The sequence below is a fragment of the Nematolebias whitei genome, chromosome 5, assembly GCF_014905685.2.
Source record: "Nematolebias whitei isolate Nwh7 chromosome 5, NemWhi1, whole genome shotgun sequence".
Classification (NCBI taxonomy): domain Eukaryota; kingdom Metazoa; phylum Chordata; class Actinopteri; order Cyprinodontiformes; family Rivulidae; genus Nematolebias; species Nematolebias whitei.
In genome coordinates this window covers 44,486,587-44,500,773 of record NC_056502.1, presented here as the reverse complement: position 1 = coordinate 44,500,773, position 14,187 = coordinate 44,486,587, and the positions used below count along the sequence as shown (strand labels likewise).

At 45.1% G+C, this 14,187-nt stretch overlaps 1 protein-coding gene across 1 annotated transcript in view; it reads right to left on the bottom strand.

The window, feature by feature from the left end:
• Positions 1–2,721: 2,721 nt before the first annotated feature.
• Positions 2,722–14,187, bottom strand: part of abhd5a (abhydrolase domain containing 5a) — a 50,866-nt gene continuing 39,400 nt past the window's right edge. The window contains exon 8 of the mRNA XM_037677191.1: positions 2,722–3,146. Within this exon, the coding sequence (XP_037533119.1) occupies positions 3,057–3,146 (90 nt within the window). The 3' untranslated portion in view covers positions 2,722–3,056. The remainder of the gene's footprint in view (positions 3,147–14,187) is intronic.

Genomic DNA, 14,187 nt, shown 5'->3' with positions numbered 1-14,187 from the left:
GTTGTTCAGAGTCCATCCATCCATCCCTCCCTCCCTCCCTCCCTCCCTCCCTCCCTCCCTCCCTCCCTCCATCCCTCCCTCCCTCCATCCATCCATCCATCCATCCATCCATCCATCCTTCCTATGTGGTTTTCTATACAGGGTCATGGGGGGGAGCTGGTGCCTATCTCAGCAGAAGCAGAATCTATTTATTTATTTAAAAGATACTTCTCAGGGCTTTTTGGAGGCTGTAGAGAAAGAAGATAGTATTTCTCTGAGATGCCAGAAAACTTTTATTGAGGTAAATAAGTAACAAAGAGTTTCCAGGCAGATGCTGTTTAGGGTTATTGCTACAGTTCTACAGTTTGCAGCTGTTATTTAACAGGAAATCTGTGGCACAGTGTTGAAACAGCAGTCAGTTATGAGTGTGAAGATGAGCAGAGGACTGACGCTACAGATTTACTGCTGACAGTAAAAACCTGTGCTGTGCTATATTTAAACAGTAAAAGGATCTTCCTGGTGCTGATTCAAGGTTCCTGTTTGGAAGAGATGCTTCCTGTCTGCATCAGAGTCACCCAGGACGAGCACAGACCGCAGGTCAAGTGCTCTACAGGAGTCACACAATTCGACACTGATCTCTGCCTTCTACACTGTGATGGTAATTTAGAAGGAACTCTGACAGTATATATGGTAATAATTAAAACACACACACACAATTTGTTACGTGAACCACTTTTTTATTTACAAAAATACACATATGAATCTAATTAGTACATGTGCTTTTCATTACAAAAACATTTCTAAATCTTTCAGTTTGGATCAGACATACACTTTGATTAAACACTTAGGTGTGTTAACTTAAAAATACCAATTATTCCTCAGTATTTTAAGAAAAAACTAACAAGAAATGATCTTATATCTGATTATCAGTGATCAGGACAAGAAATGCAGCACTTGTTTGTGTGCTGCTAACAGTGGAGGGTGGGACAAAAGTTGCAGATTTTCCATTGACCATCAACAGTTCATCAATACTGTACATGAAAATATTTGTACAAGTCAGTTTAAGACTTTTAAAAGGTGAAAACATGAAAAACAGTCACAGATTTGGGATTGCTTTGGTTTTAAACTAAAGAGCTACTCAAAATGTAAATAAAATATAAATAGGTGTGAGCAGCTCTGAACTGATATCAGGAGGCAGCTTCAGCTACCATTTCACTGAAAGCAAGAATATATTTACAAGTACATCTGTTTCATTTGTTGGGCAGTCTGTGTGTAAAGGGAATTTAGGTGAAGGTTATGGATGTTTGTCATTAACTAATGTTAAATTGAAGTTTGAGTTAGAGTTATGCTTCCTCTCAGAGAGGAGCCTGCAGGTGCACCTGATGTAAGCCAAGTGTAAGCCGTGAAGCCAAGGTCGTCTTGACCTCGCCTCTGTCTGATAAGCATGTATTATATAAAACACTTCCTGCCTCACTGTCCGGTGCAGATATTCATAACCGGGAACCAAGCAAGGAACTTCGCCTGCTGTGAACTCTGCCCTTGCAAGTAAGTGCTGTGTGTTGTCATCATTGTGACGAGATTAGTTCTCTGCATGTAACCCATCACACCTGAGACGCACCCAGGTGGAGCAGTGGGCAGAGAGGCCGTGGAGCAGTTAGGGATTGGGTGTCTTGCTCAGAGACACCATGACATGCGACATGGCTGGGAGTCGAACCACGACTTTCTGGTCCCAGGTCGGCTGCCCTACCTCTGCACCATCTCGGCTGCAAAAGTTAAAAAAAATCTTCTCGTGTCCTCAGAAGATGTAAGATGATGATGAAAGGACATTTATTTAACCAACACTGTGTTGAACAGGTGACAGCTGCATGAAGCAGCAGACAAGAGGCATCACTGAACTTTTAGATATCACATTTGTTCCTGTTTGTCTGTTTTTTACTTACTCAGCTGCAAGGCCTGCAAACTACACGGTGACTCAAATATATATATATATCTATCTATCTATCTATCTATCTATCTATCTATCTATCTATCTATCTGCCTGCCTATCTGCCTGCCCGCCTGTCCGTCCGTCCGTCCGTATATCTATCCATCTATCCATTCACTATGGTGCCCATATCCAGCAGTCGCTGTGCGAAAGGCAGGGGACACCAGGACATGTCTCCAGTCCATCACAGGGACGCATAGAGACAAACAACCATTCACTCTCTTCTGCACATCTAGAGACAATTTAGAGTTACCAATCAGTCTAACATGGATGTTTTTGGTCTGCGGGAGGAAACTGGAGTACCTGGAGAAAACCCACACAGCACAGAGAGAACATGCAAACTCCACCCAGAAAGGCCCTCAGCCAGGATTTGATCCAGCGACCTTCTAACTGAGAGGCAGCAGCTCTACCAACTGAGCCCATAACTGTTTTTTTTTAAACTATCAACTTGACTATGATCCAAATTGTTGCTAATTGGGTATTCCCTCATGTGCGCTTCGTTCCACATTTATTTGGATGCACAGAGGAAGTGTTCTTGGACTCATGTGCACGCAAGCTTTCATACATCTGGATTTATTTGTGTGAACGCTGTTTTCTCAATTTAAGCGTATGCCATGTTTCAGTAGGAAATCCACTCAAGTCTTTGTAGATGAGACCCCTGGTCAAAACTCATGAAATGAAAAGTTAAACTAGGTAAAATAAAGTGGAAAATATTCTTTTAAAATTAATAAATAAATAAAAATACAACCAGTGGCTGATGTATTCATCCAATCGCCCCACTCTACTGCTTTGCAGGCTCCAGGAGAACGTTTGATAAATCTGCTGCTGAGCAGAATTTACTGATCCATGATGTCAGCTCTGAGCCTGTTTTCAGTCAGGCTTTTGACAATACAGCTGAGTCACTGTCCAGATGTCCTCGTGCTGAGTCACACTCTGATCAACTCACAGTTCTTAATGTTTTCATCTGCGCACGTTCCTTCAGTAGTTTCTTTGGGATGGTTGGATCCTGAGGTTCCACAGCAGCAGATAAAGTGATGTCAGGTAGTTGTGCTCTGTCTGTCCCTGAGTTTAAACACTGAGCTCATCTCTGCATTCAGTCCACCTTCTCACACGCTTGTAAAACTTTGTGGTTGAAGTCTTCAGGCTGGTCGGCGTATACGTAGTGTCCCGCTCCACGTATTGTCTGAAGAGAACAACCAAAGAGAAGCAGCTTGTTACAAAAGAAGGCACAAAAGAAAGTTCAGAATTTATGTCCAATAAGAACTAAAACCTCTTCAGCTGCAAGATTCAATTTATTTACATGTATAAGTATATATATGGTAATAATAATATATAATATATATAATAGTTATAGCTGAGTCACCCCAACACACTCTGATTATTACATCCCACAGTATATGAGGTTGTGTGTAACATTATTTCCAAGGTGCTGGTGAAGATTCTCAGTCATCCAGGACATGATGAATTCAAAAAGCGTTCAATACAAAAACAACTGGACTTTATTTGTAACAGAAGACGTTTCGCTCCTCATCCGAGGAGCTTTCTCAATTCAAAGAGCAGAGAGTGAGAGATACAGGTTATAAGGCTGAGTGAGATAAGACACACACACACACATAAGACACACACACACACATACTGTATATGTAGATTGGCAGTTCACACCTAAAAAAACCTAAACAGTAGGTCTTTGTTCCTCTAATTCACAGTCGAGGCCCCTCTGTTCCCATCAGGTGTGAAAACCGGCTGGGGATCTGTTTTAAAGTTGTATTATATGTTTTTGAAAGTGGGAATCTGAGGCCTCCTCCTCTGTTAAGAGACGGCTTTTCTCTTTTTACATAAATTGCTTCCTTCACCCCCCTCTCAAACCATCTGTGTTCTCGGTCCAAAATGTGCACATTTTGGTCCTCAAAAGAGTGTTCCTTCTCTGTGAGGTGGAGGTGAACAGCTGAATTTTGTCCAGAGGAGGTGGCTCTCCTGTGTTGAGTCATGCGTCTGTGAAGAGGCTGTTTAGTTTCTCCAATGTAGAGGTCTGGACAGTCCTCGCTGCACTGGACCGCATACACTACACCACTCTGTTTGTGTATGGGTGTCTTGTCTTATTTCCAAGGATTGACCAAGATCGCTGCATTTCTTACCTTTGGGTGATTGAGTCAGAACTGGCAGTGAGCTACATGCTTTATTCAAGGCACAGTCTTTATTTGTTGTTTGATATTGTACAAAGTAGGTTAAAAACTATCTTCCAATTGTTTGGTCCTTCTCTTTTGGCTATAAATAAAGTATGGCAGCATTGGTCACAGAAAAATGATGCACAGCCTTTGCACACATGATAAACACATGCACACTTCAAGATAAACAACTATTTAAATTTCATCTGTGAAGCTAAATGGTTCACACTTACAGTGCATTGAAAATGTATCAGCATCATGTGATTGTTTCCATGTTTTGTCACTTTAAACCAACTTCAAAGTATTTTACTCAGATATTAAGGGATGGGCCAGCACCGAGTACAGCACAATTGTGAAATGGAAGGGAAATGTTATGGTTTTCCAAATATTTTACAAACAATTTTAAAAGTGTGGCACACATTTGTAATCAGCATCCCTGAATCAAAACTTTGTAGAACGGCTTTTTGCTGCAAGCCCTTTGAAGTCTAGTTTGTGTAAGCTACGCCCTTTAAAAGCTGTCGCTATTGGGTTTACCGGTGCGCAGTGCGCTGAACACTGAAATCTTCTAGTCCATGCCCACCTGCTGTGTGGGCCCCACCCGGTCCGTTATAAATTGCATCTGGACTGCAGCTCGACTCTCGTTTTTCTTCAGCCAACGCTAAGAAAACTACTTCTACGAAACAACAATAGAAAGAAAAGAAGAAGAATGATGACTTCAACTAAGAAATCGAAGACCATCTGTCTGTGCCCAACGAGCCTGACGGGCTACATCTTATCGATACCAGCACATCGTGTGTGAAAGCTGCCTGGGAGCTGACCACACACGGCAAGCTTTGGATCCGCTCTTCTCTTGTCCAGCCTGTAAAATTTTTTCGACTGAGGAGAAGCAGCGCCGGTGTGAGTTCTTTTCTCTGAGGAGGTCGAGTTTCAACCGAGGAGGGACTGTTCACTCGAGGAATTTTTTAATCCCTGGACACGGAGTTCGCGAACACGTCCCCCTCTGAAGATGAAACAGCTAGCAGCCGTGCTCCATCCTGCCTTACAGGAGGTTTGGAGCCGGTGTTGCTTTCAATGGTTGCCCCCACCGAGCCCCCAGGGGTAGCCCACCTCTCTGCTCCACGAGCTCCCGGAGATAATCGAGAGGTTGGCGAGAGCCTGCAACCTGGAAGTGCCCGAACCAGTGGCCCCGGCCACGTCGACCCTTCTGGCTGGAAGGTTCGCCGCCCAGCATATTGGACACCGGGACCTGGTCTGGCCCTGTTTCCCGGCTGTATCCGCCCTTCTCCTGGGTTCAGCCAACGATCCTTTAAAGCTGAGGGCTCCGGTCGCCTCCTACACGGCCATGACCAAAGTCAAAGGGCTCATGGACCAGGGTTTTCCCACCATCCCTCCCCTAAAACCCAGTTTGTCGGCTGTTTTCGAGGTGAGAGCAGTGAAATGCATTGGCCGACGTATCACCCTGTCATCCTCCGGTGACCAGCTCACCAAGAAGCTGATGGACAGAATCCATCAGTGTTCGTCGCAAATGGGAGCAGCCACCAACAACATCGCTATGTTAGCCCTTAGCATAGCTAAAGAGACGAAGGAACCAAACCCATCCTCTGCAGATTTGGACCAGATCAACACAGCTGCAGACACAATTACCAACCTGTATGCGGTGCTTGCAGCGTGCTCCGCCCGCATCTCATCCTGGGCAACGTTGCTGCAGAGACAGATGTAGTTGAAACTGTCTCTGTCCATCCCAGAAGACGTTAAAAATAACTCATGGAAGGTCCTGTGTCCTCAGATTGCCTCTTCGGACCTCATTTTCAGTCAGTCCTGAACCAACAACAACAACCAACAAGTCCTCATCCGATGCCCTGGAACAGGTGCGGAGTCACGTGACCCTACCCCGAGCGTTTTCTTGCCCTGTGCGGAGTCACGTGACCCTACCCCGAGCGTTTTCCCGCCCTGCTCCGACGCCTGGCAACTGGCGAGAACAGAGCTGGCTCCAGCATCAGCAACAGAGACGTTTTGAGGGGTGTGTGTCTGCTGAGATGAACAGGGGTTTTAAAGTGAAAAATAAAAAAAACTTTCTCAAAAAATGGAGTTTTTCATTCAGACAGGCTGAATTCATCTGTTCCATTTGTAATTTAAACCATCCCTTGTCACCACCTTACCGTCGGATCATTGTTCTGCAGACATATCAGATGTCTTGGTCCTCCTCGTGTCTCCTTGTGTTTTCTGTAAGCACTTCCTACACAATTAATGAAAAGGTTAGCCTGAGGCAACCGTTCAAAGATAAATGAAAAAGAAAACAGCTTTGGTGTTATGACACACAAACAGAAGGAGATGGGGGGGGGGGGGGGGGGGGGGGGGGGCTGCACTCCGAGACTCCTCCACTCACCCACCAGCCCTGTCTCCTCGTCTGTTAAGTTGTTTTCACACCTGATAGTCCAGTAGACTCGTTCAGTTTACATTTGAGCTAGGGCATTTGCATTCACACTGCACTGTGCACTCGAGCCAACCTGTTGAACCAACCTGTTCCCCCACTCGCCTGTGGTGGCGCTGTACCAAGAACTACTGAAAGAAACGACACAAAAACCTCTGAAGAAGACTGGAGAGTGTAGTGTCCGGAACGAGGGGGGGCGAGCGGATGCTCACCACCCCCCGGGCCTTTCCACATCAGCGACCACACCGCTCCCAGCCGTCGGTGCCCTCCTCTCGGGAGATGCCCAGCATAATCCAGGAGGCGGATGACACGAAGGGACTTTCCGTCCCTCTCCTCCCCCGACCAGATTGGATGATCTAGCGGGAAGATTTGGCTCCACCCCGGCTCGCCGTCCTGATCCCATCTGGCCTCGTTTCCCAGCAGTGACGTCCTACTGGAACGAGGCTGCAGCCGGACCTGGTAGACTGAGAGCGCCGGTTTCCACATTCGCGCCCATCACCAAAGTGGAGGGGTTTACTGAGCGGAATTTTCCCTCGGTGTCGCCCCTGGAGCCAAGCCTGGCGGAGGCTCTCGGAGCAAAGATGTCCAGGTTGGACCAGCGTCCTATGCCTCCGGGGAAGCAAGACCAGACGGTGACGTCGCTCTCCAACCGAGCTCACCAGTGTGCGTTCCAGGCGGCCATAGCGAACAACAATGTTGCGCTGCTGGCGTACAGCATCTCAAAGAGGCTGGAGGGAACAGACCGGCTTGAGGAGACAAAGAGCTCCCTCTGCAAGGCGTCTGACGTCATCCTCAACCTGTACGCCTCTTCTCCTGTTTGTCTGTCTCGCATTGCAGCCTGGATGACGATGATCCAGAGGTCCACCTAGCTCCATCACTCCCCCTCCCTGCTGGAGAAGCTGCAGAAGGACTTGCTGGAGGGCCCCATCACGACGGACGCGCTGTTCGGAGCCAATTTCAAGGCCATGCTCTAGAAATCGAAGAAGTCGGAGGAGGTGTCGGAGACTGTGCGCCATCTGATCAAGCCACACTCCTCCTCTCGCCGCCCCCCCCCCCCCCGCCCGCTGGAGAGAGTGCCGTGGCCGAGACAGCAGAGATGCGCCACAGCTGCAGCAGCTTCTTCTCGCTCCGCTCTGCCGCCAGCCCCTCCTGTCAGAGAACAGCCCTCCTCATCCCGGCAACCAGCGGTACAGCGTTTCCCCAGAGACCGCCAACAGGCGCCACCCTAGAACAACCAGCTGCAGGGCTCACGGGGGAGAAGATTCAAAAAATGACTCCTTGCGGAGGATGTGTGTGCGCCCAATGATGGTTTGAGTTTTGAAATAAAACGTAAACATCATTCAGAAATTAAAGTGTCTGATTTCAGCCTGACCATCAGCCTAACTTCTTGTTAGGCTGATGGTCCTTCTTGAGCATGTGATCAGCTGGTTTTGGTTGTCAGCAGCAAACTGGTTGATCCACTCTGAGAAGGTGCTATTTAAGAGACTGAGCTGAAAACAGCACCTCAGGCTGAGGAAGTCTCTTGGATGAGAGACGAAACGTTTCTATATTTTTTTGCTTTGTTTTGTTTTTTTGGTTTTTTTGAATGTCCAGAGGACCAGATTGAACTTTTTTGGATTTTTCTACCTGGATTATTGAGCATGCATCAGGATATTTTGAATCACTTTGGCAGGGGTGTGTGCGCTCAGCCCAAATGTTACACATTGCGAGACGGCTGCTGTGTTGGGCACACCAAAATCTGTGCTCCATCAGAGCAGTGTACATCCCCAGCGTTCTGAACAGAGGAGCGGATGTGATGTCCAGGGGCGGTCCGCGTCATGGGGACAGGACCCTCCATCCCGAGCTGATGGCTCAGACGTGGAAGAAATTTGGCAGAGCGGCCGTGGACCTATTTGCCACACGAGAGAACGCTCAGTGTCAACTATGGTTCTCACTGTGCCCGCGGGACGAACTACCGCTTGGGGTGGACGCGTTTGCTCACAGCCCGTGGCCCAAAATGCTTCTTTATGCATTTCCCCCTCTACCTCTGATATCACGGTTTCTGAAACGAGTTCAGGAGGAGGGACTGACAGCCCTCCTGGTGGCTCCCGAGCGCGTGAACGCCCCGTGGTTCCCAATTCTACGACGCCTGTTATCGGGTCGCCTGTAGAAACTGCTGTGGAGAGAGGATGCGGAAGGAGCGATCAGGAGTTACCCAGAAATAGGCCAGCACCTTTGGGTCTGGCTGCTGAGCGGATCCGTTTAGAGAGGATGGGTCTCTCTCAAGAGGTAGTGCGCACAATTTAGGATTCACGTGCTGCCTCCACCACAGCGCTGTACACATCAAAGTGGACAGCTTTTCAGCGCTGGTGTACGGGGAAAGGTGTAGAGGCCACCTCATGTCCACTAGGTGGCGTGCTGTCCTTTCTGCAGCAGCTGATGGACAGAAATCGGGCGTTCAGCACGATTAAAACGTATGCTGCAGCCATCTCTTCCTGTCACAAAGGTTTAGGGGACAGAACAGCTTTTAATCATCCGCTGATGAAACGTTTCTTAAAAAGGTTTACAGAGGCACAGGCCTGTATCACGCCCACTTTCTCCACAGTGGGATTTAACGCTGGTTCTGCGAGCCCTGATCAAAGCTCCAATCGAGCCACTAGATCAGGTTACGATAAATTCTTGTCTCTTAAAACAGCCCTGCTGTTGGCTTTAACATCCGCAAAGAGGGTGAGTGATTTATCTGCCCTCTCTGTCGCTCCGTCATGTCTCAGAATTCAGGCTGACGGCAGCTCAGCTGATCTGAGGCCTAACCCAGCGTTTATGTCTAAAAACATCACAAGCTCAGGGATTTTTTCCCTCCTCCCCACAAATCAGAAGAAGAAGCATCTTTCCGTTCTTCTCTGCCCTGTGCGTGCGTTAACGTGTTACGTAGCATGCACGGCGACACTGCGTCAAACTCAACATTTGTTTGTGCACTATAGAGACGCATCTGCAGGTCGCCCTTTATCCACCCAGCACCTGTCACACTGGCTGTGTGAGACCATTTCTGAAGCCTACAGAGCATCAGATTTAGAGCCTCTTGACAACCTCAGGGCGCAATTGACCAGAGGTATCGCATCTTCGACTGCTTTGCATAATGGTATGACAATGCAGGATATTTGCATTGCGGCCGCATGGTCAACACCCTGTTCTTTTATTCGCTTTTATTTAGGTGATGTGTCGGCTTGTTCCATGACACATTCTGTCTTTAGTGCCTTAACAGAATGAATATTGTTGTTTCATGGAATCTCATTTAAACTCACATCTGACTGCATGCATTTACAGTGTGAGATGTTGTTGTCAGTCACAGGTTATGACTGTTGTTCTTGTTCTATGGTCACTAATCAGTTCATGACTTTTGTCACCAATCAGTTAATTTGATTAATAATCAGTTCACTTACTATTAATCTGTTCATGTTGAAGAGTCGTGGATCTGTTCTGTTCACGGCCTTTTTCAGCCTCTCCTCTTTCCCGTTGAAAACTTTTCCGGGGCGTTCATGCATTCGGAGCGCGTAAACTACGCAGCGCGAGTCTGTGCATGGTGTGCGTAATTACGCAACGCGTATTTACGCACATGGAGAGCTGAGTGAAAAGATGTTTTTTGGGCAAGCGGGCGCTTCATATAGTGTTCAAATGGACCCAGTGAGGCGGAGACCACATCTTGCTTAACCTTTAACCCACCAGCGACAGCTCTTAAAGGGTGAAGCCTATACGAAATAGAACGTTGATCACGTACTGTAACCCCAGATTCTACGAGTGTAGGTGTAGCCCTTTAAGCGTTGGGCCTCACTGGCTCCTAAATGGCTGAAGAAAAAGCTATTTGGGAGCTGATTACCCGCTCTTAACGTAATTTATACGGACCGGGTGGGGCCCACACAACAGGTGGGCATGGAGTAAATTTTTCAGTGCGATGCTTTGCATGATGGGATAAACCCACCAGCGACAGCTCTTAAAGGGCTATGCCTATACTCATAGAATTTGGGGTTACAATATGTAAACAACGTTTGTTTGCCCTGCACTGTACTCAATTTCTTGCGTGTTGAGCGGGGCCTGATCTGATTGCATTCACACTGTACTCTAACCGCACTGGAGTTTTCTTCTACCGGACCGAGACCTAGGTTTTAGACCGGGCCAGAGTTTGCCTTTTTGTTCCGTGACAGAGTTCGATGGCGCATTCACACCTCCCCAGACAAACTGGACTTCCTAGGCAAACGAGCTAGAGTTCAATTAAAGCTGACTAAACAGGGCTGATGTGAATGCACCCATATGCCCCTTTGGCACTGCCCCTAATCAGCCTCAACTCTGCTTAGCCCTGCACACCCCCTACTCAGCCTGGCTCAGCTCAGCCTGGATTTGCACCTGCACTTTAGGACCAATTCTGGAGGCGTGTCCAGAATCCAAGTCCTGCTAATGAGTGTTCTGCTATGAGTTACTCAAAGCAGTCTGCTCCTCAGATAAATAATATAAAATTATTATTTTTATATATGAATGTTTCTGTTAACTTATTTTATAAATGAATATTTCTGCTCAGTGCCCTGACACGACTTCTGATGTGACTTGGCGCTGTATAAATAAACTGAACTGAATTAAATCTGATTAACCAGATTCTACAAAAACATTTATATTAAAATCTAAAAAAGTTAAGTCTGGTCCTCTGGACATTCAAAAAAACAAAACAAACAAAAAATATATATAGAAATGTTTCTTCTTTCATACAAAAGACTTCTTCAGTCTGAGGTGTTGTATTCAACTCATCGCTATTTATAAGACTGAGCTGAATACAGCACCTCAGACTGAAGAAGTCTTTCGGATGAAAGAAGAAATGTTTCTACATTTTTGTTTTTGTTTGTTTGTTTGTTTTTGAATGTCCAGAGGAGCAGATTTAACTTTTTTAGATTTTTCTACCTGGATTATTGAGCATGCATCAGGAAATCTATATTTAAAATTCTATATTTTTCTTCATTATTTGATGTATTTGCACTCATTGTGGTTTTGTTTCTTGTATACAGAATATTTTTTCTTGTATACAGATTATTTTTAGCTTTGAATTAAAGTTTAGCTTTGATTTTGATTTAAAGCTTTAATTTAAAGTGTAATGATTGTTTTGTGATTTGTACATCTGTGGGTTAAAATAATGTTGACCCAAAGGCTGTGTGTCTTCTTTAAACATGTTTAAGGGAAATATGAATTCAATAATTTTGTCTTTTTATAATTTTTCAGTTGAATTAACTTTAATTAACAGATTATTTAATAAAGTCAAAGGGAAAACAGAATTTCACAATAAAGCCGGCAACATTTATTTATTTTTAATTTTCACTGATTAAAAAAAAAAACCTTATATTTTACACATAAAATGTAAAAAAAAAAAAAAAAAAAAAAAACGTTTCCACCCCCCGTCCCTCCATCCCGGTCCTCCCACCTGCCAGGGCTCGAATCCGGCCTTTGTGAGCAGGCGAGGCCGGGGCTCAGGAGTCGGCCTCGCATGCTTGAACGGCTTGGCAGCTCGTATGATCCTCCGTGGTGACACCGCTCGCTCGAATTTTATAGTCAGTCACCAAACACAAAAAACACCTGGACTTCAGAATTAAACACGGTGTTGTCATTATTGTTTTTAAAATCTTAAAAATAAAGACGATGCTACGCATCCAGAGAAATTTCAAATGGCGGCTCAGTGAAAAGTTTCTGAGATCCAGTGACTCCACACCCTGACCAATCAAAGTCCTGCATTCACATTTCGGTCCGGACTCAGCTGAGCTGAGCTCGCTCGGTCCCACCAGAGAAGCAGGGACGAAAAGAGGTCCTGAATCAGCTTCAAATCAGCTAAAAATACTAGCTAAAGTGCTGGTGCAAAACGGTTCTTTCTGTGGCGGGCTGCCCAGAATTGGGGCTTATTAGGGACAGTGCAAAAGGGGCATTAGAGGAGCTGAGCGCTGAAGGCAGCTGTCAAGAAACACATAATGGTAAGATGTTTAACAAGAAGTTAAAACCCAAACAACACAGGGACCTTTCTATCCCCACACACTCAGGTAAAAAACATGAACCTGCAGTTAAAGCGAGAGCTTTATGTAGGGGTTATTCGTCTCTTTTTCCTGACCAGCCGTCAGAAGTGAGTGCTGAAGGTGAACTTACACTGAAGCGGCGTTTGTTTTGTTCACCCTCTAGCGTCGGTTGTCATCCCCATCCGGGCACAGCCGGGGAACATTGTGAGAACCTTTACATAGGAGCTGATAAACGGCCCTTTTCATGTCAGCCTCCCATGGGTCAGTGGGGGCGAAGTCCCCCCACAGGATACGACGGTGATAAAGGCTCAGTAATTGTTCTCCCATACGAAACAAAACATTCACATGCTTCCATTTTGAGAGTGCATAGTGGCCAGTGGTGGAGAAAGTACTCAAACACTGTACTTAAGTAAAAGTACAAATAAACAGACAAAAATGTACTCTAGTAAAAGTAGAAGTACCACATTAACATTTTTACTTAAGTAAAAGTAAATAAGTACTTGCTTTTAAAATACTTAAAGTATTAAAAGTAAAAGTACTTGCTGAATGTATTACATAATACAATGGTCTACATATCTTTAAGTCTGCCTATCATATGTATATTTTCTGTAATACATTAATAGTGTTGAGCCATTTTAATGAACAAAGCTGCAGATAATACATGATTTTATTGTGTTTACTCTGTGACACATTTCACACTTGGACTTGTGATTCTGTGCAGCAGAATTTCAGGGATGACCTGCAGAGTTAAATGCCATTAATCAAAATAAGAAAGAGGAATGATTTTACCTTTGAAAGTTTTTATTTAATACAAATCAAAACCAATGTGTCATTTTAACTGCAGTAAACACATTTAAGTAAAAGTTGTCTGCCTGAAAAAAAGGAGCATTAAACACAACTAACAAAGGAACAGGCTCTGATCATTTCAACTCCAGTTAAAATACTGTCTATTCAACCTTGTAATGGGTCAATAGTGAAAAATATTTTAACTTCCTGACACCATTTTCAAAACTTGGACCTGAGTGCTGAGACATTTGGAGACATCTCTTGTCTCCTAACATCCCATGAACTGACACATTTTAATATTGCAGTTCTTGTTCAAGTTCAGAAGAAGTTGTTTTCAAAGTTTTCTAAGTCCAGTCTGGCTCTTTTGGGAGAGAGAAGCTGTCCTGTTGTACTGAGCAGTCTTTCAATAAGGCCATGGGTGGCGTGCATCTTCTGACTGACTCTTGCGGTGGAATACATTTTGGGTGTAGTGGTGCTGTGGGTGCACCCAGCTCAGTGACATATATACTAGAATATATGTCATTAGCCCAGCTCTTCTTGAAGGTGGGCCTAACGTTACCTGCCCACTTTGCAGTGATTCAATGGACCAACTCCCCTCTCGCCATTGGTTACTTTCAAAGTAACAAACAAATCAAAAAGCCGCAACATGAATGTAACTTGTAATGCAACGTGTTATAGAAATGTAGTGTAGTAGAAAGTACAGATGTTTGATGTAAAATGTAGTGGAGTAAAAGTATAAAGTACCCACATTTAACTCTACTTAAGTAAAGTACAGATCCATGAAAAATGTACTTAAGTACAGTAACGAAGTATTTGTACTTAGTT